The 22,801-nt window shown below is 41.5% G+C and overlaps 1 protein-coding gene across 6 annotated transcripts in view; it reads right to left on the bottom strand.

Annotated features, from left to right (window-relative positions):
- The window catches only part of LOC134671827 (sodium channel protein 60E-like), a 110,303-nt gene that overhangs the window by 3,946 nt on the left and 83,556 nt on the right, over window positions 1-22,801 (bottom strand). Inside the window, exons 7-28 of one of the 6 annotated variants that reach the window (XM_063529662.1) lie at window positions 12,435-12,544; window positions 9,998-10,275; window positions 9,516-9,639; window positions 8,308-8,442; window positions 7,463-7,677; window positions 7,050-7,220; window positions 6,527-6,720; window positions 6,039-6,282; window positions 5,564-5,838; window positions 5,240-5,478; window positions 5,074-5,166; window positions 4,869-4,986; window positions 4,472-4,787; window positions 4,115-4,390; window positions 3,711-4,007; window positions 3,337-3,625; window positions 3,004-3,197; window positions 2,318-2,520; window positions 1,728-1,997; window positions 1,194-1,553; window positions 897-1,122; window positions 397-508 (exon numbers count right to left, since the gene is read on the bottom strand). In XM_063529662.1, the coding sequence (XP_063385732.1) occupies window positions 397-508; window positions 897-1,122; window positions 1,194-1,553; window positions 1,728-1,997; window positions 2,318-2,520; window positions 3,004-3,197; window positions 3,337-3,625; window positions 3,711-4,007; window positions 4,115-4,390; window positions 4,472-4,787; window positions 4,869-4,986; window positions 5,074-5,166; window positions 5,240-5,478; window positions 5,564-5,838; window positions 6,039-6,282; window positions 6,527-6,720; window positions 7,050-7,220; window positions 7,463-7,677; window positions 8,308-8,442; window positions 9,516-9,639; window positions 9,998-10,275; window positions 12,435-12,544 (4,739 nt within the window). Of the gene's footprint in view, window positions 1-396; window positions 509-896; window positions 1,123-1,193; window positions 1,554-1,727; window positions 1,998-2,317; window positions 2,521-3,003; window positions 3,198-3,336; window positions 3,626-3,710; window positions 4,008-4,114; window positions 4,391-4,471; window positions 4,788-4,868; window positions 5,167-5,239; window positions 5,479-5,563; window positions 5,839-6,038; window positions 6,283-6,526; window positions 6,721-7,049; window positions 7,221-7,462; window positions 7,678-8,307; window positions 8,443-9,515; window positions 9,640-9,997; window positions 10,276-12,434; window positions 12,545-22,801 lie in introns of all 6 variants that reach the window. The other 5 variants (XM_063529661.1, XM_063529660.1, XM_063529659.1 and 2 more) reach the window with 5 other exon arrangements.

Below are 22,801 nucleotides of genomic sequence, written 5' to 3' on the forward strand. Positions count from 1 at the left end.
ATTTAAATACTAAACGATTCTTACGTTTGTTAAAATCGACTGTTCAAACCTAGTTCGGGATCAAAGAGAGGAGTAACATGATTTACATGATGCTTACTTTAAGTTTGAAACTGACTGAAATAAATAAGATCCTGGTAGACAGGTAAACCAAGCTTATAAGAAAACTAATTCTGATTACAATATTGAGATAGAGCGCGCTATGGTCTGCATGAGAGTAACAATGTCGAAAGTACTTGTCGGTCTGTGAACATCAAGAATGTAAATGTAATTTAGACTTACTTGCCTGCAGCTCAGATTCAATCTGACTACATAAAGCGCTAACCACTTCCAAGTGGGTGTTAGAAAGCATCGAGTCTAATAGAGGGAGACACGGAAAGCAAAACATTACATATGAACCTGCGCGTTTGGGCCCGCCGTCCTCATCCACCGCGTCCTGGTGTCGTAGGAATAGCGGCAAACCGTACGCCGAGCGACGCCGCGGCGGCGCCGATTCGGACCCGCTCGGAACCTGGCCACAACACTCACTATCATTGCTATACCCTAACGAATACCCAAGCTAGATAATCTACCCCACAAGCCTAACCACAAGGTCTATTGGGGATGATTTGTTATTGTTAGAAAAGCGATATGTAGTCCTATATTTTTATTTTTTATCTATGAGCGCACATACAAAACTTTCGTAAACTAGACTGTCCATGATTGTGTTCGCACGTTTCTTGCGACGTTTAATTTCTAGGTGCGACGCAGGTACGAACAGTGACTGTGTCAGTGCGTGCCAGTGATTTGATATTATATCCGCCTTGTGGTAGAGTCTTGTCAGAAACGAAAGTGGTTTTTCGAAAGAAACTTATATATGTGCGGTAAAGCAGAGGTTGATTTTTATGTTAGTCGTTTACCTGGTCACCAGGCGTGGCCCCCGGCAGGAGTAGGAGGGGCAGGTTAAGCCAAGCCCCTCCTAACTCGCTCAGGTCCGAAGCGTCGGAAGCTCGAGAGGATTTCCGACTAGTCGACGCGTGCGACCCTCTTCGGACGTGCAGCAAAGCGCTGAGGCGACCGCCCCAACCACCGCCAGGCGACCACTTTGTACTCTCCTCCTCATTTGAAGGACTACGATTCTTTCGTCTGAAAATTAAAAAATCGTTAGAATCTCGCCAGATATTGCTTCAACATATATTATATTTAGAGCGTCTTACTTGATATACTCCCTAAACGTCCGCTGTATCGTTCGAGCGGCTTTGTCTTCTCTCTTCCATATCCTAGTAGACGAAACGATCTCCAGTTCCTTTCTCGTTGGAAACTGTTTCTTAAACTTGATATCCATCTGTTCCTGTAATTGCCTGAAGGTGTCTGTCTCTTCGACGTGGCCGAGGACATGTTTGACTAACGAATGAAGAATGTCTAGACAGTGGATCTTGTTTCCTCTGGCAATGGGGAGATTGAAACTGACTAACGCTACTGTATTTGGTTTCGGTATTCCTAACGGTGGATCCAGAGAGGCGATGAAATCTGAGAGCTGAGCGAAACTTATAAACTGTGTTGCGTGTGGATCGTATCTGGAAATAAACAACTTAAGTTACTTATTATCTAATACTCTTGTCAGAAATGGATGATTTGAAGAAAAACAGATGTAGTTCAAAATCAAAAGTACCTATAGTTACTGTACTGGACCAGTTATTGAAGCTCCTTTTTGTGCGAATAAATTATTATGAATTATGAAATTCACTTACTTAGACCATCTGATGTAGAACATTTCCAAGTCATCTTCAACTATTCCTATTTCCTCTTCTTGATGGGCTTGATTGAAGTTCTCCAAAATAATGGCGATGTACATGTTAATGACAATCATGTAGCTGATGATGATGAAGGATGTGAAGTAGGTGATGGCGAGGAGAGGGCTTCCGCAGTTCCCATTGTTGCCGTGGTCGCCATATTCGCAGTCGGGGGGTGTAATCATTAATGATTCTAGAACGTCGTTCCAGCCGGCTGACGTCATGAGACTGGAAAAGGAAAAGACTTATAAATTATTGTTTTGGACTCTATTTTATGTAAGGTACTATGCTGAATATACGTCTGTGCGATTGGTTACTAATCAGTCGGGCGTCACCCGACCGTCTTACGGCTGTAGATAATGGAAGAGTTAAGAGCGGTTTTTCTACTGCAGGTAACCCGCCGCAGATCCGATCGGTTACCACCACCACTATAACCCCAAATCTGATTTAACAGCTTTATCTTGCTGAAGCTAGAGTGATCACTGCTGAGGTGTATGTCTCCCTGAATCTGCCCTGACGACAACCGGAGAAAAGAATAAAATTCTTACCGAAAAAGCAGCTGCATGCTCCTCCCAAAGGTCTGGAAGTTGACGAGATCGTCTAGCGCGCCTTGCTCTTTAACGTGGCCGAACACGGACATGCCTATGATGGCGTAGATGAACGTGATGAGCGCCAGTAGCGCGCCGATATTGAAGAGCGCGGGCAGGGACACCACCAACGCAAATAGCAGCTTTCTAATGCCCTTAGCGGCCTGGAAGTTAAAAAGTTTTTTTGTGAAATCGGATGCTTGCTGCAACTAAGACAGATGTTACTAAAGAGGAAAACACTATTTTGTCCGTTTTTATGGTTATCTTATTCGCCAACCGCCTTTATGAAAATGAGATACTCCAAAGCTCCAACGTAGGTAACTCAATGGTGCAAATTTTCGATTTGGCTGATAGCAGCCAAACTAACTTGAACTTTAGTATATGAACATGTTTCGCTTCTATCATCTGATAAAAGGTCTTATATCGATAAAGTGTGCTAATTTTCAAGTGACTCGTGAAACATTTCATCAGTGACGTCGAATCAGTGATGAAACGTTACGCTTATATTTCTGAGAATGCTTGTTCCATTCCTGATTTAAACATAGCTTTTAAAAGAGTAGGTAATGTTTGGGAGCGGCGATCTGCTGAACTGTTCCTACAAGTACCTTTTCTCTGTTCCTGAAGTACGGTGAACCAAGAATACTCACTTTAATCAGTCTTAAAATTCTCCCTATACGAAACACGCGGACTACCCGGAGTAAGGTGGGGGATATCGGCAGGTCTATCATAATGTCTTCCATGAGGATACCGAGGATAGACGCTAGCACGAGCAGGAAGTCGAACACGTTCCATGGAACCGTGAAGTAGTGGTAGCGGAGCCCTATTATTTTCACTATTGCCTCTGAAATTAAAGGGAAGGAATTAGATATAGGAAGGGCAAACAACGTAGAAATAGCATCTGTGAAGGGGGGTAGTTGACACAGTATAATTTATTATGTATACAAATACATAATTTGAAAGATTTGAGATTGTAAACTTACCTAATCCAAATACTGTAGTGAAAAACGCGTTACTAACTTCTAATATAAAGAAAACGGAATGTGGTTGATCGTAATGTTCTATGCCCATCGTCAACATGTTCAAGAATATAAGTACGAAAATCGCAATTTCAAAACGTCGCGAGTTTGACAAGTCGTAAAACATCGCAAGGAACTGATTCCTTGGCCTTTTTATTACTTTCTGGGGCTTCTTTCTGCCAAGTTTCTTCATGGCTGTGTAGTAATGTTTTTGACTTTCTGTCAGGAACATTTCTAAGACTCCACCTTCGTACTAAAACAAAGAAAAAGGATTTAGAAACAGACTCTTAATAACTGCAGAATAATGGATTTGACAAAATTGTTCCAAATAGACTCACCTTTTTCTTAAGCATATTAAAATTATCTATAATAACTCCTATGAATAAATTAAGAGTGAAGAACGATCCACACACTATGAATATTACAAAATAGATGTAAGCGTAAAGGTTAGCTTCTCTGGCTGGTTGTAGGTCCACCCCCCGTGCGTCTACGGCGTCCGCCATCACTTCCATCCAGCCTTCGAATGTAGCCACTTGGAAAAGTGCCAGATACGCTATACCTACATGGTCGAACGATATTTTGGAGTTCACCCAAGAGTAGTTGTTATAGTAACACTCCCATTTATCATTCACTTCCTGAAAAAAAGTAATTTTGAAAGAATTTTAATTTAAAATTTTACCTGTTAACTAGATAATTTTCTAACCAAGGTAATAACAAAAAATAATTATCTAGTAATACTTACTGCTATAGGTAATAGCCGGTTTTCGCTGTCGACACACTTGTAGAATTTTCCCCCAAAAAATTGCACACCCATTATGGAAAAAATTAACCAAAACACTAAACAGACAAGTAGCACGTTGAAGATACTGGGTATTGCGTACATCAATGCGTTTACTACGATTCGCATTCCCTGCCATCTCGATATTGCTCGCAGTGGTCGCAGTGCTCGCAAAGTTCTGAGCGACCTTAACACCTTCAAGTTTTCATTTTCTTCTATTAACAAACTAAACACTGACACCTGAAAGAAAAAAAGAAAAATGATAACATAGCATTTAACCTTAAGTAGGATTCTATTAATAATTTGATTAATGTTACTTACAAAAACTATAGTAAAATCCAGCAACGTCCAAAAACTCGTGAAGTATCGAAAAAACCCCAGCGCAATCCATTTGAGAAACATTTCAATTACGAAAATCATACAAAAGCCGAGATTTGTCCAGTAAAGAATTTTCTTGAGCGGCTTGTTTTTTTCGAGATGTATGTCTTCGAAGCAAAGGGTTATGCTAGATGCGAAAATTAGTACTAGGACGAACCACTCAAATGCTGGTGTGTCGACATACCGCATAACGAATGTACGGAATACCATCCATCGCTGACCCATCTTTGTTTTGATACATGTATCCCAACAAGGACAGCTAAAAGAAAAAAAAATGTTAAGTGGTGTTCAAATTGATGTAATAAAAATATTTAATTTCAGTCATAGAGGAATTCCTTACTAATCGTAGCACTGAACCGGGTAACAATCTTGTGGAACTTTCTCCTCTTTCTGGGTCCCGAATCCCGGAAAATTTCCCATTGCATCAGCGTACTGCCCCTTGGAGTTTTTTCTCCCACCTACGGTTAATTCATCTACATAAGAGACCAAAGTTTGCCACGGACGCTTCATGTCTTCGTCTTCTGGTCTTTTGCCAGATTCCTTACATGAAACGTTTGGTGGCTCCCTTCCTTGTCTCTTAGATTTTTCTGGTGTCGTCCTAGTGGACATATGCGCCATTTCGTATTGCTCGTTATCATCTGAAAAGTAACAAAAAGCGAATGAAGTACATGTACTCTAAAAATGAAACAGCATGCTTGTCTCGTTCTTTACCTTTTGTCTCTGAAGGCTGAGTATGGTATCCCGAAGACATTTGATTCAATAACCTTTGCGCGTTCACCTGGTCCGTCGCTACAGACAAGTCATCCAGGTTCTCTTTGGAATCTTCTCGAATACTAGTTATTTTATGTTCTATTGCAAAGTCCTTTACATCTTTTAAAGTTTCTTGGCTACCGTGATTGAAGTTGTTTCCGGATTGAAATAGAGTAGGGTAGTCAAATCCTACTACTGGCCTGAAAATGTTAGTAGTGGGTTAGTAGTATAAGCACTCACTTTTCACAGTCGGAAAGTAGTGCGCGTTAGTTGTGTTATACATACCTGTTTAACGCTTCTTGGTAACTATGACTATAGATATTGTCGTGAGGAAACAGGACCGTAGTCTCCTGCACATTGGAAAAGTAAGCATTCTGTTCGCTAGGTATCGACGCCTTTTTCTGCGCCGCGCGGTTTTGTATCATAAACTCGTTAACTAGCTCTTCTAACTTAGATTTCTTTTCAGTCTCTTTGCTTCTTGATATAAGAAAACCTTTTTTTCTTACTATGGAACGTATTCTATCGAAACTTTTAGCTAGCTTGGAATCCTCGCCTACTTCCTGAAAACGGTCGAAACAAACCAGTTAGTAAGATGGTTTGAAATACGGATGGTGCATTAACTTAAGCGGCTGCGGTGTAAAAAGTGTCCTCTCTCACGCGCGTGTCATCGCCCAGCTTTAAAGCATGTTGTGCTCCTACAAAATTTGTGCCATTTGCGGTGTAGTGCCGGTGCGGTGATCGCATAAAAGAGTCTTTTTACCTTTTTGATTACCTCCTTCTTATTTTTAAGCTCTTCGCTGTTAAAGCTGTTGAGCAACAAGGCAAGGAAGAGGTTGAGCACCATGAAGTTGCCCATGACGAGAGCGGGGAGGAAGATGAAGAAGCAGCTCTCGGCGCCGTTCTCCTGCTCGGCGCGCATGCAGTCCCACAACGGCTCGATCCACTCGCCGCATAGGATCCGGAATATCATCATGAACGAGTGGAAGAAATCATTGAAGTTCCACCTTAAACACGCATATTACAATTACTTATACAGAAGGAGAGATCAAATGTATGGAATAATATGTTGAATGTAAATATGTATGTGAAATAAATAAGGCAGACGTTGAAGTACATATAGCATTAGATATATTTAATATGAAGGATGAAAAAGTAGAGACATTTAGTAAAGTGTAAGGAGAAAAGTGCAGTTCAGAAGAAGATAAAAAATTTGAAGAAACTGGTGTGGAACCAGATTTTGGGTGGTACCTGGGCACATCGTCCGGCTCGAACTTTTCGCGTGTGTACGACTTAGAGAACAGTTGCATACCGATAACAGCGAATATGTATATAACTATCACTAACACGAACGTCAAATTACCGAGAGCACCGATTGTCGATATTATAATACTCAACAACACTTTCATTGTAGTCCACGATTGAGCTAACTTTAACACACGCAACTGAAACAAATAAATGAAATTTATTCACATTTCTAATTATATTTCTTTGTTTCTTTTCTTAATTCCTACATGTCTGTTTCCGTTTCAATTTTCTGTTTCCCGTTGCTTCTTTTAAGTTTGTGTGAATACTTCAAACAGCTTTGATTCATTGTACTTGTAGGGTCCTAGCTAAATTGGGTTTTCCATATTTACTCTATGGAAAGTCCAATTTAGCTAGAACCTTAAATGGCGTAACAATCACGGAGCGTGACTGTACCATTACCGTAGACCGTAGGTTAGGTTACTTGATTATTCATAAAAACTAGAACTAATTTAAAATTAATTCTTACCAAGCGAAGGCCCCGTAGTACAGAAAGGCCGTCAACAAGCTCAAATATGAGATCGAGCAGACTGGCCGACACTATGATCAAGTCGAATATGTTCCAGCCGCAGGCGAAGAAATCCTTGCTCATCGCCATCACTTTCATTATACACTCTAAAGTAAATATTGACGTGAACACCTGGAATCAAATCAAATGTTAATATGATTTCTAGACGCGTAAAGATACATCAAAAGAACAGCTTGGATCAAAATGGGTACAAAGAGCACAAAATAGAACAAAAAGGCAAAAATTAAAGGAGGCTTACATCTCAAGGATTGAAAAGGGCAAAAAAAAGATTCCAAAAATGAAAAGAACTTTTAAAACATTTAGTTACTTGAAATGCTTTGACAAAGAGAGGACATTAAATCTGATAACCATACCTTATTTCCTATATCTAATACATTTCTAACGTTTTCGCTCATGCCGTGGTGCTCCAATGCTAGGAACAGCGTATTGAGAACTATACACGTTGTTATGAACAACTCGAATAGTGGGTCCTTCACAATGCCGTACAGACAGTTCTGAAACTGCAGCCAGCCCTCGTAGTCAATACAGCAAGTCACGCAGCATTCACAGTTTCTGTCCATCAGTTCGTCTGCGATAACAATGTTCTAATTAGTCAACTTCTAACAGCAAGACTCAACATCAATAATTACATTCATATAAACAAGTAGAAATTGGAACAATCAAGAAGCCAAAGCATAACGAAGCAGTTTCAAGTCGGACGCAAAGCTTTGATTCCAAAATTGTGTCTATAACTGAACGTGGCATGCATTTAAAAGCGATAGATCGGGACTAAGAGGATAATGCAGAAAAATGCACGGTACCGGTACAAACACGCCAATTGGTAAAATTTTGCACAGTCTGTGTCTAATCGGTGCAATTGCCAGTGAAGTGAAAGTCTGTGGCTACTCAAATTGTAATTGTTATAATTTTGTTTACGGGAAGAGAATCACATAGAAGAGTTGCGTGAAGAAATTATCAAACACACATATTCAGAATATTGTTAGTATATTTTATTATGCCTGAAAGTTTGGATAGGAAACATCTCGTAACATTGAAGTGGCTACCTCTGTTTCAGTGCTTTCCTGACAATTTCTTCATCGGTCTCGCATGCGACTCCGATAATGACGATGATAGCAAAACCAATCGCAGTTACCCTGCAGTCTTCCTGTGGGGAACAGGGGTGGACTGGGGTATAGAAAATGCGTCTGTGTTTACTAACCTGTGAAGTAAGTGCAATTTTGTTCATAATTGCCCATATGAGTTTTGTGCGTGGCTGCCAATAAACTGAGCTCATTAATTTTCGTCGTCTCCGCTTGGGGGAGGTCGGGCGCGCGCTTGTATGGCCAGTCCGCCCCTGACGATATTAATGAGGTAGAAGCGAGATTGCAATAGTGTCGAACAAATGCTCAACGAGGTCGAACCTCGTCGAGAAGTGAAGCTAATGGTGATTACCAGCCGTTTGACAGCTATTTCAGCTCTGATTATGCCAGTTTTATGTATATAGTTATTATTCAGATATTTGAAACAGAGCGAAATTGCCGTTAGGTAACTTAGCGTGACTACTTAAATTATGAATTTGGCAAAAACTCTGGTCTGAATTTGAAGGCTTATGCAAACCAATCATTTAAATAAATTGTTGCCAACTGTATATGAAACTGTTAGAATGACCATGAAACCAATTTGTGAGATTTCTTGGACATTCGTCTAGCTTCTGAAGATTTCACTTATAAAAAACCGTTTGCTCAAGATTTAGAAAACAGATGTGTGAGCGATATTCTGAAAAAGATGCTCAAAATGAAATAATCATCAAATTGAAAATGAGACTTAGATTAGGATAGAGCAATTATAAAGTTAGAAGTGTAGAAGTTGTTGTAGATCACTACAGAAATTTAGAAAAATACGCGGGAGTAGTCTGTACACTGTTTTCGAATAAAAGATAATTTTGCAAGAAACATAAGCGTCGAAAGTTCATAGAATAGCCTATGTACTAGATGTTTATTTCAAACGTGGCAGATTCAAAAGTAGGTATAGAAGGAATATACCATGCATAGAACCAGAAATATCTTACATAATTAATGCTAATCTACGTAATTTATAGTCAGCTCTTGTCGTTTCAGCGCATGTCGTGTATTTTGTTGTTTGTCTAGTTGTTGGTGTAAGCATTCATTCTGTTATTGCAGCATCGTTTAACTTTGTCCTGTGCTCCAGAGAAGCCGTGCCAATTGGGAATAAGTGTTCTTGTGTCGTGCCATCTAATACTCAAATACGTCATTTATTATTAGATACTAAGCAGTAGAAAGAAGTAAATATCAGGAAGATTTTGCTAACGTAAAACTTCTCTGATGAACTGACTTGTTGATACAAAAGATGGCAAGACACATTTCTCCAGGGTTAGAAGCTGTGCAGTAAGCATATGAATTTCTTTACCTAGCACCACGATCTGGTTGAGGTAGTCCGGGTTCAGCGGATACTTCTCTTGGATGCTCTTGTCCCCTTTTTTCTTGTCTGACGATTTCTGCTTTGATTGGGGTGGCTGTGTTTGTGCTGGTTCCTGTAAAGTACCATAAAAATTTCTCATTATTAATATTGTTTCATACCTATGTACATCGCATCGCACCACCATGATATTAGAAACAATAATGAATCATAAGTTATAACGCTATCTTTAGTATTAAGAGGAATTATGTAGGATATACTATAGATATTGTTCAGGTTACGTGGTTGGCATACATGGATTTCTGCAGTACCTGTCGTTAAAAATGTTTCTTTTCCAAATATTTAGTATCGCGAGTCAATACAGTTATTTATACCTTTATCGTTGAGTGCTTTAAGTAAGTACGATAAGGTCGATAAGATTTAATAGGTATTTATTATGAAAAGATTTCGAAAAATGAATGAAGTGTCCTTACCCGTGGCATCAAAGCCAGCATAGTAGGCGGCTGTGGCGGCGGCGGCGGGGGCAACTGCACGTGAGCCCGCCGCGGATGAGGATGAGGATGCGGGTGCGGATGCGGATGCGGATGTGGATGCGGATGCGGATGCGGCGCCTGGTCGTCGGACGTGTGCTCCCCGTCGTCGTGGTCGTCGACGACGCCCGAGTCGTCCAGCGACGACTCGCGGTTGTTGCTGTGGTCGCTCAGCTGCCGGCCCGCGGCGCTTAGCGCCCCGCGACCTGCGAAGAGTATCACTGAGGGTACTGTATAAGAGTGCTCTAACAGCCATGCACGTTTAAAACATAATTTGTAAAGTGTTCTAGTGTTAGTTCGTGATGTCACAAAATGATTAATGTGTATTCAATTGGAGTTTACAAATTTTACAATAGTTTATTATCAAGATACATAGGTAATTGAAGGTTTTATTTTCTATGAAGTATTTGAGACTGTTAAAAATGTATTTGATAAAGAAGGAAAAATTCTCCTAAAAATTAAATGCCAGTGTTCAACATAGAGAAGGCAGAATGATCACAACTAGAACGTTTAGGGTAGTTATTTGGATCATAGAAAACATAAATATTATCAACACCAAAAATATAAAGCTTATAGGTACAACGAAATGGGGGCACAGCAGTTTCTACCACGACAGTAATGATCCAGTGGGTTACCTCAGTGCATTATCTAATGCGTGTTGGGTTACCTCAGTGCATTATCTAATGCGTGTTGGGTGAAGCGTGTGCGAGGGAGAAGGCGATGACTGATGTAGGTAAATATATGTTTTTTTTTTCGATTTGGCGCGCGCACAGCTCTTTTGAGCAAGGACCCCGCTAAGGATACGGGCGAGCCTTGCTCACATGCATATCTGTCGCCAGTTTTCCCTTAGTCGCCTTATACGACACCCACGGGACGAGATGGGGTGGTGCTATTCTTTTCTGATACAATACGGAGACAAACCGGGTTGGTCCTTCTTCTTTCTTTTCCCTGCCCTTATCCCACGTAATGTGGGGTCAGCACAACATGTTTTTCTCTTCCATTCTCCTCCGTCTTTCATCACCTCAGCACTAGCTCCTTTTCTTTCTCATATCCTCTTTCACACAATCCATCCATCGTTTTTTTGGGTCTGCCATCCGCTCTCCGTCCATCAATATTTATCCCTAACATTCTTTTGCCTATATGGACTGGTATTCATCCCTCCTCATTACATGCCCATACCACGCTAACCTACTACTCCTCATCTTCTCCGTTACTGGTGCTACTTTCAAACTTCCTCTTATATACTTCTTAATCGGATCCTTTCTCGTCACTCCGAGTAGCTAGATCAGTGCCCCAAACGCGTTAGTTCCGCATTATTCCCGATCGCATTTTTCCCCACTCGCGTTAGTTCCGCGTAGCATTATTCCCGGTCGCATTTTTCCCCACTTTTCATGGACGTTACACTAAATCAATAGGTTAGGTGGGTTAGATTCGTTAGGTAGCTTCAGATGCCCGAAGGGCAAACCGCCCAGAAATAGGAGCCCGGAACTAACGCGAGTGGGGAAAAATGCGATCGGGAATAATGCTACGCGGAACTAACGCGTTTGGGGCACTGATCTAGCTACTCGTCACTCCACACATCCATCTCAACATTATCATTTCCGCTGCGTGCACTCTTCTTTCATTGGTCTACAACGACTAAATGAGCTGGCGCGTTACCTTAGTACGTTTTCGGGGTACAGTGTGGACTGTGGTGGGAACGTTCAAACCTAACCAGCCCATTACATAGTGCGATGTAGGCATCCAACGCGTGCGGGGAACAAGGCGGTCGCGCCATATTTCAGTGTATGTTAAAAAGTTTGAAAATTCTCGGAAAGAGGAAAGTTTTACAGGGGACGACGGAAACTTGCATTTGGGAAATGGAAAATTTCGATTCTCATGCAAAAATATGAGAATTTTTCCACGTGAAAATTTTGCTATTTGGAAACTTTCCGACGGCAAACCAGTAGGTTGTACCTACATCAACATGGGCGAAAACTAGGTTGGTTCCAAACAACCAAACGTGTTAGTGTGTTACTCAGTGCGTTGTCAGGCCACGTAGCCAACATGCCAATCGCTTACGCTCCGTAGCGATCGAAACGCAACTGTCACTGTCGCACTAATATGGAAGAGTGATGGAGAGACACGAAGCGATTCGATGGCGAAGCGATATCGATTGTCAGCTTGGCTAGGCCGCCAGGTTGGACAGTGTGCGGGGAAAAGCGGCGACGTGTTACAGGGCCATGAAACGCACACGCTCAACGCAGACGCTGAATGCCATACATTAGCAAATCAAACGGAGAGTGCGTCTCGTGGCCTCAGCGTTGGTGCCGACGTGCATACAACAAGGGAAGACACAAACCAGGTTGGTCGACAACAGCCAAACGAGCCAGCGCGTTACCTAGTGCGTTGTCGGGGTGCAGCGTGTGCGGGGGCGGCGGGGGCGGCGCGGGCATCGGCGGCGGCGACGCGCTCGGCGTCACGGACCGCGACCGGGACCGGGACCGTGACCTGGAAAATGTTTACAAGAAAATCAAGAAAAAATCGTGGATGTGACAATTGTTGGGATAAGATTGCCGAGTGGTTATATGCTCCCTTCGCTAGCAGTGGCAGGCGTGGCTCACTGAAACGAGACAGATGACCTCTGTGCTCGTTCATCAAAGTTATGGGCATTTAGTTACATATAAAGATGTTTTTACATAGAAAGGAATTATTGAGAAAAATAAATTTATTAAAAAATAATGTTCTCTGTCATCATTAAACTAATTAATTATAAGCTTGTTTGTATGTAGAGATGTTTTAAATAAACTGTAAACATAAATAAATTGATAGAAAGATATATGGTTTACATAAGACATTGTAGACATCACTTATGGCTAAGTATGACAATATTAGTATTCGCTTAGTAAAATAAAAACTTAATTTTGTTAATTACTACAAAATTAGAGAACTGAAATACATAATTTCAGTGTAAAATGAGTCATTATATGTGTATGGTACATAGGAATTTAATAATTGGTCGATCCATTAAAATAAATATTTTCAATATACATACTATATGGAATAAGCAAATAAATTGAAAAATGAGAACCTATTCTTGCTAATAATCGTTAAAATTATAGAAGCATATCATGATTCATTTATGAAGAATGTAATTAAGTAAGGCATTGAAATTTTATAATGTCTTAAAAGCTAAAATTTGCATATAATTCTTGAGTGTATTTATGTACGAATATAGACCAAGAAAATCTAATTTTGTATGCCAATGTGAGACCAGGAGGATTTGGAAGTATGAGAGTAGTGTATTCTAGTCAATTTATAAAGCATATTGTATATAAAAATGGGACATTTAATTAATAAAAGATCACATTTTTACTAGTACTAATGGAATTTTGCAAGGAAAGTTCAGTTGTAAAAAAAACATGAAAATAGTGTTTGTATTGTTAAATAATGCCATAGTAAATTAGATTATAAGCTTAAGAATTAGTTTTAGCCATAAATAAGAGTGGAAATACTAAAAAACTCCACATAAACATGCAAATAAAATGTTAGATTGTTTTTGTCCATTACTTCAAAAGTATAGAGTTTTGATGGAAGAAATTTATTGAAAATCGTAGATAAAAAATAAATACATCCAATTTAGCTTAAAAAATCACTTGAAAACTAGCAATTATTGTAAAAAGTAAGAAAAACAATTCTCATAGGAAAATTTGCAGTATACGGGGTCATTGAAAAATGGACCTTAATTTCATATATATAAAGTTCAAATTTGCTTGCACTCCCTAGCTAAAAAAAATGCATGTTGTGGTTGTTAGAAGAGTACAAAGATATTTTAGGCGACGATGGTGACGATGGTGACGAAGTCGACGATTGTAACCATGGTTACGAACAAAACAAAATAATACCAAAATTTAGGGGGTATAAATAGATGGGCCAAAAGCCTAGGAGATACATTCAGTCTACAGCAGCCAAACCAAGAAGAGCTCCAGGAGAAGAACCAAGAAGAAGGAAGAGATCCAGAGAAGCCCCAGGGACCGAAGCGGAGCCCTAGCGGAGCCTGCGCAGCCCGGGACGCCAGCCACAGCAGACAGAAGACCTTCAGCGGAGTGGAGTCGACGAAGATCTACGGCGGCGCCTCTGGAGTCCAGAGGAGCCCTAGAGGTATCTGCTGAGCCCTAGCGGGCATTCTCCGAACAACTTCGGGCAACGGGAGCTGCTTGCAGAGCTACAAGGGCCAGGTAGCCGAGCATCAGAGCGGGGTCCAGGGAATCCTGAGCTACCCACCTCAAAGAAGCCTTCAATTCTCCGGGTGAGTGTTTATAAATTCATAAAGTTGTGTTTTCTTTTAATTTGAAAAACTTAATACTGGTCTTTATTTTAGAATATTTTGGCAATGCGAATTTTATTGTTTTAGTAGTAGTAGTAGAAAAACACTTTATTGTACAAAAATCAAAACAAAACAGGAAAAATAACATTGATCATTAGTATAAAGGCGAACTTATCTCTTCCAGATAACCTTTGAGCAATTGAATTGTTTTCTATGATCTTCTGACCTTAACTAAAAAGCTTCAACTATGGCAATATGAAATTATGTGCTATTGATATTAAACAAGGAAATTTTGATTCTAAAGAGATTTGATACTGAATTAATGAAAAATAATGTACTTTAGCTCAAGAAAAATTGAGTGATTTATAAAATGTGAATAAAATTAGAATGAAGCCTTGACAAGAGAATAAGGCCTGGCGTAAGAAAGTATGCCAAAATCCTGTTCAGATTTTATGATATGGTGAACATCGGATAGCTGAGCGAAGCCGAAGGTCTGCGGGAGTTAGAGAACCTCTCCTGCATTCTGTGTTCAAAACCATTTATAAATAATGATTGAAACTTGAACAGTTTATAATTTATTTGTATGTATTTATGTATGGGCTTTAATCTGGTTTTGTTTGCGGGTATACATTGTAAAAGGAAGCATGTAAAACTTAGGCATTGTCTGTCAGAATACTACTGCTTAGATAATTTACAGGGTTTATGCGGTCGTGGAACCTTCGCTTCTGCAAGCCTTCACGTCAAAGAAATTCAAATGAATTGATTCTGTTTATATTCATTTTTAGTAGGGACACCTAGCTTTGCAAATTTTTTGTACAATAGCTTTGAATTTATTCAGAGATTTTAGTCTTTTAGTATGAGATTTAGATTTTCGTTTCGTCTTAAAACAAATCGCGTTGATAGGCTCGCTGGTTTTTATTGTGGGTACTTTTCCAGCTTATGTAGGTTACGAACCCATGGTCGAGGCTTTTAGGATAAGTCGAGGCAGGCAACTTCTTAGGGACTAAAACATTTAAACTAAAACAAAACCTCTCAATCAAAATAATATAAAATCAATTTTTCAGTTAATAAATGCCTTAAAATCTATTCTGTTGTTTGCTTTAATAATATGCCTCTCTCTCTCTAAAGAACCTGAGTTACTTCTCTTCGCAATGTAGCGTCCTACCACTTGATCACAAGCCTGGCCAATTTAGTTTGTAAGATAAGCCACACATGCATGGAGCCCTGGTCCTGATAAGGTTAGAATTAGGATCTTCAATTATGGTAAGTATTCAGTTTTGGAAAACTTTCAAGTGTTTTAATTTAGGGGTGAATGTTGGGGTATTATTGGGCCGTCATCGTCTAGATAAGTAGAGTTAAGGCTGGGGTTCGTTTCGTCACTCCGCGATTTCGTCGCTTTGCAACAGGTGGCTACAAGTACATCCATCCCACACCAATTTTGGTGGCTAGCCGTAAGCCGCGTGTGGCGCTCTTGCCACCTAGCGGTCATATCTGTCCTAATCGTAACAGACGCGTTTTGTTAAGAGAGTGAATCTTCTGTACTAGATACAGATATTATTATATATTCTGTAGCAGTGGCAAAAAGCCGAGAAAACGCTCGGAATATGTTGACTGATTATTGAGCAATGAATCTGAGAGGTATTGTTTCAATCGTTTTTTTTTACCATAAGGACTGTATTGTTTATTATGAATACAACTTTACTTAGCCGTTTTTTATGGTATTATATTTTTATGAAAAAATTACACATATAGTTTAATTAGTGCTTTAATAATAAGTAACATTTCGTCCTGGGAGATCACGTAAAGCATATGGTTTGGACAATATTTACCCAATCCTCCCGAGTAACTACAACGATTTTGGACAAATACTACAAGAAAATTTACGGTTTGCGAATAAGACGAGATATTACCCAAAAAAAATCGTACTATGTAAACAGCAATTACATATGATTCGTAAAGCGAAACATCTGGGCATAATCTAATCATTTCTTTTAGTTGGAAAAAAAGTTTTGGATCTGTGCTTGGTGGCCTTTTAGAGAATATGGCATGTTACTTACGACAACCCCGACTTTGGTATACAATATAACCATCATGGAGCGTTTCTATCGACCTGTTCTAGCCATGGTTCAACGCCATGAATGTCCGTTAGGCTTTGGATTTCGGTAGATTCTTTTAGCTGTTTCCCTCATTTCGCTGGCGTCAGAAATTTGAGGGGAATGTTGCATAAAAAGTAGTTTTCATGTAAAGATAAAAATTCACCCCATTTATTCTGTGGATGTTCAATTGAGCAATCATGAAAAGGACACTTAGATGGCATATTTTGGCAGCATATTAACCTTTTGTTTCTTTAAATCGTACCAAGGAATCGGTGAAATAGTCTCAAATTAAGCTTGATAGGCTTGTCCAAATTACATTTGCTAGACGGTATTAAAATCATCATAAAGTCCCTAAAATAAAATAAATGTAAAACCTTCTTATATCAGATATGGCTTAAAAATACCCCCAGATTATACCTTAAGAACATAGTAATACAAAATAATACACCCGTCAACAGTTAGACCAGGCCTCTGTTTCACCAACGTGACAGGTGCGGCGAATTGTAAAATCACTGTTGCTGACGTCACAGGCATGCATGGGCTACGATTATCACTTACCATCGGGCGGGCCGTATTCCTATTTGTCACCATCATTGTATTATTTGAAAAAACTTTATTATATCGGAAAAAAACAGATATTTCTCCTGTGAAGTTTCTGACAATTGTCAAAGATTTAGAAGAATTGTAGGTAATTCTTGACAGGTAATGAGTTATATGTCGGAATTTCGTGACAATTGTAGTGTTTCTTGTGACAATTGTCATAAACTTGGCAAGAGAAATATCTGTTTTTTTCCGATATCATAAAGTTTTTTTTAATAATACAATGATGGTGGCAAACAGGAATACGGCCCGCCCGATGGTAAGCGGTAACCGTAGCCCATGGATGCCTGTGACGTCAGCAACAGTGATTTTACAATTCGTCGCACCTGTCACGTTGGTGAAACAGGGGCCAGGGTCTAACTGTTGACGGGTGTATTATTTTGTATTACTATGTTCTTAAGGTATAATCTGGGGGTTTTATCTGTATTTATTACAAACGATACAGTCCATATGCAGTGACCGCAATTGTCGATAGAAGCTCTAATCTTTTTTATAGAATTTCAATTATGTAGGTATAAATGGGACGAAAATGGAGTACCCGAATTTAAATATCCCCGCGTTTATTACTGTTGCAGGGAGTTGGCAAGGAATATTCTGATACAGATTTTTAAACTACAACTGGCACTAAGCAGAGCCATAGATTTTCACAATTTAGCATCTCCCATTGTCATCCGGTGAAAATCCGACGAAACTCTAAAATACAATGTGAGAAAATGTCGGCGTTGCTGTTTACGCGGAGCGGCGTAGCGCGTTGTTTGGAATTCATTAGTGGCGTAGTACTACGGCTACGGCGTAGCGGACACGGTGGCAGGGATCTACGATTATTATTCATTTACTCATTTGCCTAAAATAATGTATATTATCTTACTTATTTTTAATGAAAATTATTAGTTTCTAAAAAGATGTCCTACTGGCTACTATATATTTTATTTTTTATTTTTTATTATGCATGGGTTTACTCATGGCCACAGACTAGCCGAGGCGTAGACGTGGCCTACGATGGAGCGAGCTCGCCCAGAAGGTGCCTGTTCACTCTTGATTTGAAGGTTGCCCGGTTATAAGAGCACGGAAATATAGACGCCGGCAAGGAATTCCATTCCTTGGCAGTGCGCATAAGGAAAGTAGAAGCAAAGCGCTTAGTGCGAATTGGCGGAATATCTACCAAGTAAGGATGGAAACCGGCCGTGCGTCTAAAAGTCCGATGGTAGAATGGGGACGGTGGAATGAGCTCGTGTAGCTCTTGGGCACACTCCCCGAAGTGCAACCTGTAGAATACCGACAGGCTGGCGACTTTCCGCCGATGGGCCAAAGTCTGAAGCTTAGCCGTTAGCTTCTTGTCGCCAATCATCCTCCTGGCTCTGCGCTCCACTGAGTCCAAAGCGGCGAGTTGGTATTTAGCTGAGCCATCCCACAGGTGGCTGCAATACTCCATACACGACCGGACTTGAGCTTTGTAAAGTGTTAGAAGCTGTCCAGGTGTGAAGTATCGCTTCACCTTATTTAGGACGCCCAGCTTTCTGGCCGCAGTTTGTGCTTTAGACTCAATGAAGCTGCCGAAGCCGAGGACTGAACTCAGCTCCATGCCGAGGAGTTCCAGGCTGTCGGTAATAGGTACAGATGCACCCCGGAAAGAAGGAGTCAGGTCGAATGGACTCCGTTTAGCGGAAAATAGACACGCCTGCGTTTTGGAGGCATTGAACGTGACCAGATTGTCATCACCCCACTGGGAAACGAGACTAAGGGTCAAGTTCATTCGCTCAACCATGGCCTTTCTCTGTGAACGTATATCCTCCCTGCTGTCCCTTGCACTAGCCAAATATCTCTCAACAACCGTACTGTCATCTGCATAACCTACAATGCTGGGTTGCAGCATGTCGTTAATGTGGAGCAGGAAAAGGGTTGCGGAGAGAACAGACCCCTGAGGAACACCGGCGTCAATGGCCATGAGGTCCGAAGAGCAGCCATCAATAACTACTCTGATCGACCGTTCACTCAAGAAATCAGATAGCCAGCTACAAAAATCAGCAGGGATGCCGTAAGCAGGAAGCTTGCTAAGGAGACTTGCGTGCCAAACCCTGTCAAAGGCCTTCGAGATGTCCAGTGAAACAGCAAGCGCTTCACCGTTCCTCTCGATGGCCTCGCCGCAGCAGTGCGTGACATACGCTAAAAGATCCCCAGTAGACCGACCTCGGCGAAAGCCATATTGACGGTCACTGAGCAGATCATTTGCTTCGAGGTATGCCAGCAGTTTGCCGTTAAGTACCCTTTCCATGACTTTACAGAGCATGGAGGTAATGGCGATTGGTCGGTAATTGCAGGGATCAGCACGACTACCCTTCTTGGGTACTGGCTGCACGTTTGCAAGCTTCCAGGATTTCGGCACCGTTCTTGTTTGGAGAGAGAGGCGGTACAGGCGTGTCAGTACAGGAGACAACTCAGGCGCACACTGCTTTAGTACACGTGCAGGTATACCGTCTGGTCCATTGGCCTTATTCACGTCAAGATTCAGCAGAGCTCGGCGTACCTCTTTTTGATGTATAGCAATTCTCTGCATAGAGGAACTGCAATGAGGTAGCGTAGGTGGAAGTTTTGAGCCTGCATCTAGACGTGAATTGCTCGCAAACAGAGAAGCAAACAAGTTAGCTTTCTCTGTCGCGGAGTGGGCCAGTGTCCCATCAGGTTTCTGCAGAGGTGGCAATGTGGGTCGGCAGAAGTTGGATTCGACCGCTTTCGACAGGGACCAGAACCGCTTGCTACCAGGAGGGTAGGAGGCGAGTTTGGCCCCTATTCGACTGACGTGGTCGAATCGAGCCTTTCGAAGCACCCGTTTGCAGGACTTGGCAGCTGAGTTAAAGGCTTTTTTCTTCGCGCGAACCCTCTGTGCTCCAGCTTTGGTATCGCGGGCTAGTACCCAAGCCTGGTATGCAGACTGCTTAAGAGCCTCGGCTCGAGCACAGTCCGAATTGTACCATGCTCGGGTCTTGTGATCGAGCGATAGGTCGGAGAACGGAATGAAATATTCCATTCCCTGCCGAATCACATCCGCAACAGCCTCAGCAGAACACGAGGGGTCACCCGAAGAAAAACAGACCTGCTGCCAGGGGAAAGACGCAAAGAAATGCCGCATCTCATCCCAGTCCGCTGACTCGTATCGCCATACTCTCCTCGTGCCCCTAGGGCAGAGATCAGGAGGAGAGTGGATCGACACGGATTTCACCAGACAGTGATCGGACGATCCTAGCGGAGCTGAGACCGAAACCGAGTGCCTGTCTGGATCAGTTGTCAGCAGAAGGTCAAGGAAATTGGGTGTATGGTCAGTAACATCCGGTATCCGCGTCGCAACATTTACCAGCTGGGTAAGGTTTAGGGATACAGCAAACTTGCGCGCTTCCCTCCCAGCGTGGCAAGTATTCTTGTACGGGAACAGCCACTTCTCGTGGTGGGCGTTAAAGTCCCCAAGGAATACGAGTTGAGCCGCGGGGTACCGCTGTTGGGCTTTATCTGCCATCTCAGTAAGGTGGTCAAAGAGCCTAGTTGTCTCCTGGTTTCCGCTGTGCGATCGGTAGACACAGGCATACAGAGTTTTCTCTGAGCCCGAGTCGACCATAATCCACAAAGTGGAAAACCCGGCAGCCTCAAAGCAACGGAGACGCTTGCAGCAAATGTCATCGCGAACGTACACACAGACCCCAGCACGTGCTCTGAACTTATGTTCCAGTGAGTAGCCTGGGTAGTTGAGGTACGACGCGTCCGCTGGGGTTTTGATTTGCGTCTCCGTCAAAAAGAATAGGTGCGGTTTTTCGGTTTCAAGATGGTGGTGGACCGGATCGATATTTGAGTGCAACCCCCTGATGTTGGTGAGGTGCACTTTCAATGGGAGGAAGTGCAGCCGGTGTTTAACCCTATTCTTTTTTCTTTTTGTTTTCATATTTGTGGAGTGTGGGATGGGTGAAAAAATGCCTGTCGAGGTGTTGCGTTTACCAATTGGATCACTTGAGCTAATCCGGACAATGAGGAGCTCACTTGGAGACTGCGGGGACGCCCGAGCCCCCCTGAAATAACCCACCGGGTCCTCCCGTCCAGTCGCCAACTGGCACGGTGGAGCTATTCCAGGATTTTTCGCTAGGTGGCGGGGCAGCCTCTCGCACGTGGCTGTCGTACAATTGGGCCCCCAACTTCCTGCGGTCGGCCACCGGCAAGACCGTGCCTCGGATCCCGCTACCCTCCAGCGAGAGCTGCTCGGCCCGACGTCACTCAAGGATCCAAAAACCGGCATTATGCAACACAACTGACAGCAAATCATCCCCCAAAGGCATTACCTATTTTTGTGATAGACACTAGGGACAAGTTTCAATTCTGAATGTACCAAGGTACCTACTTAATAGGAAAGTCACCGATAACTCCGATCCTACTGGCATTAACCTCAAAATGAATGTAGTTTTATTAAATAGGTACCTATTTTATAGAAATGAAAGACGATTTAACTACTAGTCTGAAATTTTGATCCATATCACACAACTATGGCCTAAATTGTGGGTAACTCTTATAGACACATTACAATTATACTTGGAGAAGACATTTGAGTACTTAGTAAATATTTCAAAAATAAAAATAATATTTTAGTGTGCGTAAAAATACACACAATGATTTCTGTGATATGATTACCTATTTCATTTCCTCACCTCCTTATGCCATATCCCAGATTCCTGAGATAATATAAAATGATAAAAATTGAAAAAGTGCAGCACAAGACGGGTTATCCCCAGATGGTCTAGAACGCAAAATGACTAGTGTGTTGTTTTGCCTAAATCGCAATTAGTCTACATCGCAAACGGTCTAGAACGCCAAATGCCCACTTTTTATATCACCACATTTTACATAGGCAGGTTAGGTTCGTTAGGTATCTTCAAACAAACACAATAGCACGACAACAAACAACACAGCACAGTACAAAATAGGACAGCACGGAATAGGAGCCCAGTGGAAGCGGGGCTCCGTCGACATCGCTATAAAGTTGAGATGAAACGGAAAAAATAATGTGAGCATTTAGCGTTCTAGACCGTTTGCGATTTAGGCAAAACAAGACACTACTTAAGTCATTTTGCGTTCTAGACCATCTGCGGATAGCCCCACAAGACAACGGCAGCACCCTTCGCTTCCTGCTCGCCACGCCAAGTTCCGCAAACATATTATCATGCAAATCCACCGTGTTGTCGCCAAAACCGGGTCACAGGTGTACGCCAGTTGACACACTTAACCGGGGCCGTTAATACTTTCCTGAGGCTTGTTAGGTGGCTTTTTTAACTATCGGCTGGTTAATTTGGAACGTTAGCTTTTGATTAATTAATGTACTTAATGTAACTGAGGCAATTTTACCTTGTTCTGATATATTCCGATCATGGTAACTTTGCACAAACTTGGTAGTAAAAATATAAATTACATACATACTTATCCTTATTATCGCATACTTGAACCACTGGTTCAATGAACCAGGCACGCACTAGGCATGAAAACCTAGCTAGGCCCGAATCTGTTTACAGCCATGATGTTTTATAAGAGCAAATGAATAACTCAATTTAGAAAATGTTTAAGTGCATTAACGAAGTACCCTCCTTTGCGTCGCGAAGTCGGGTAATGAAAGCGTAACTATATTATGTTGAGTTTCAGGTTTCAGTCATCAGGTCATAAAGTCATAATATACGAGACCATTTTGCCCGAAGCGGTAAATTTGTAAATTTTTATTTA

This window comes from Cydia fagiglandana, chromosome 16 (assembly GCF_963556715.1).
Source record: "Cydia fagiglandana chromosome 16, ilCydFagi1.1, whole genome shotgun sequence".
Taxonomy (NCBI): Eukaryota; Metazoa; Arthropoda; class Insecta; order Lepidoptera; family Tortricidae; genus Cydia; species Cydia fagiglandana.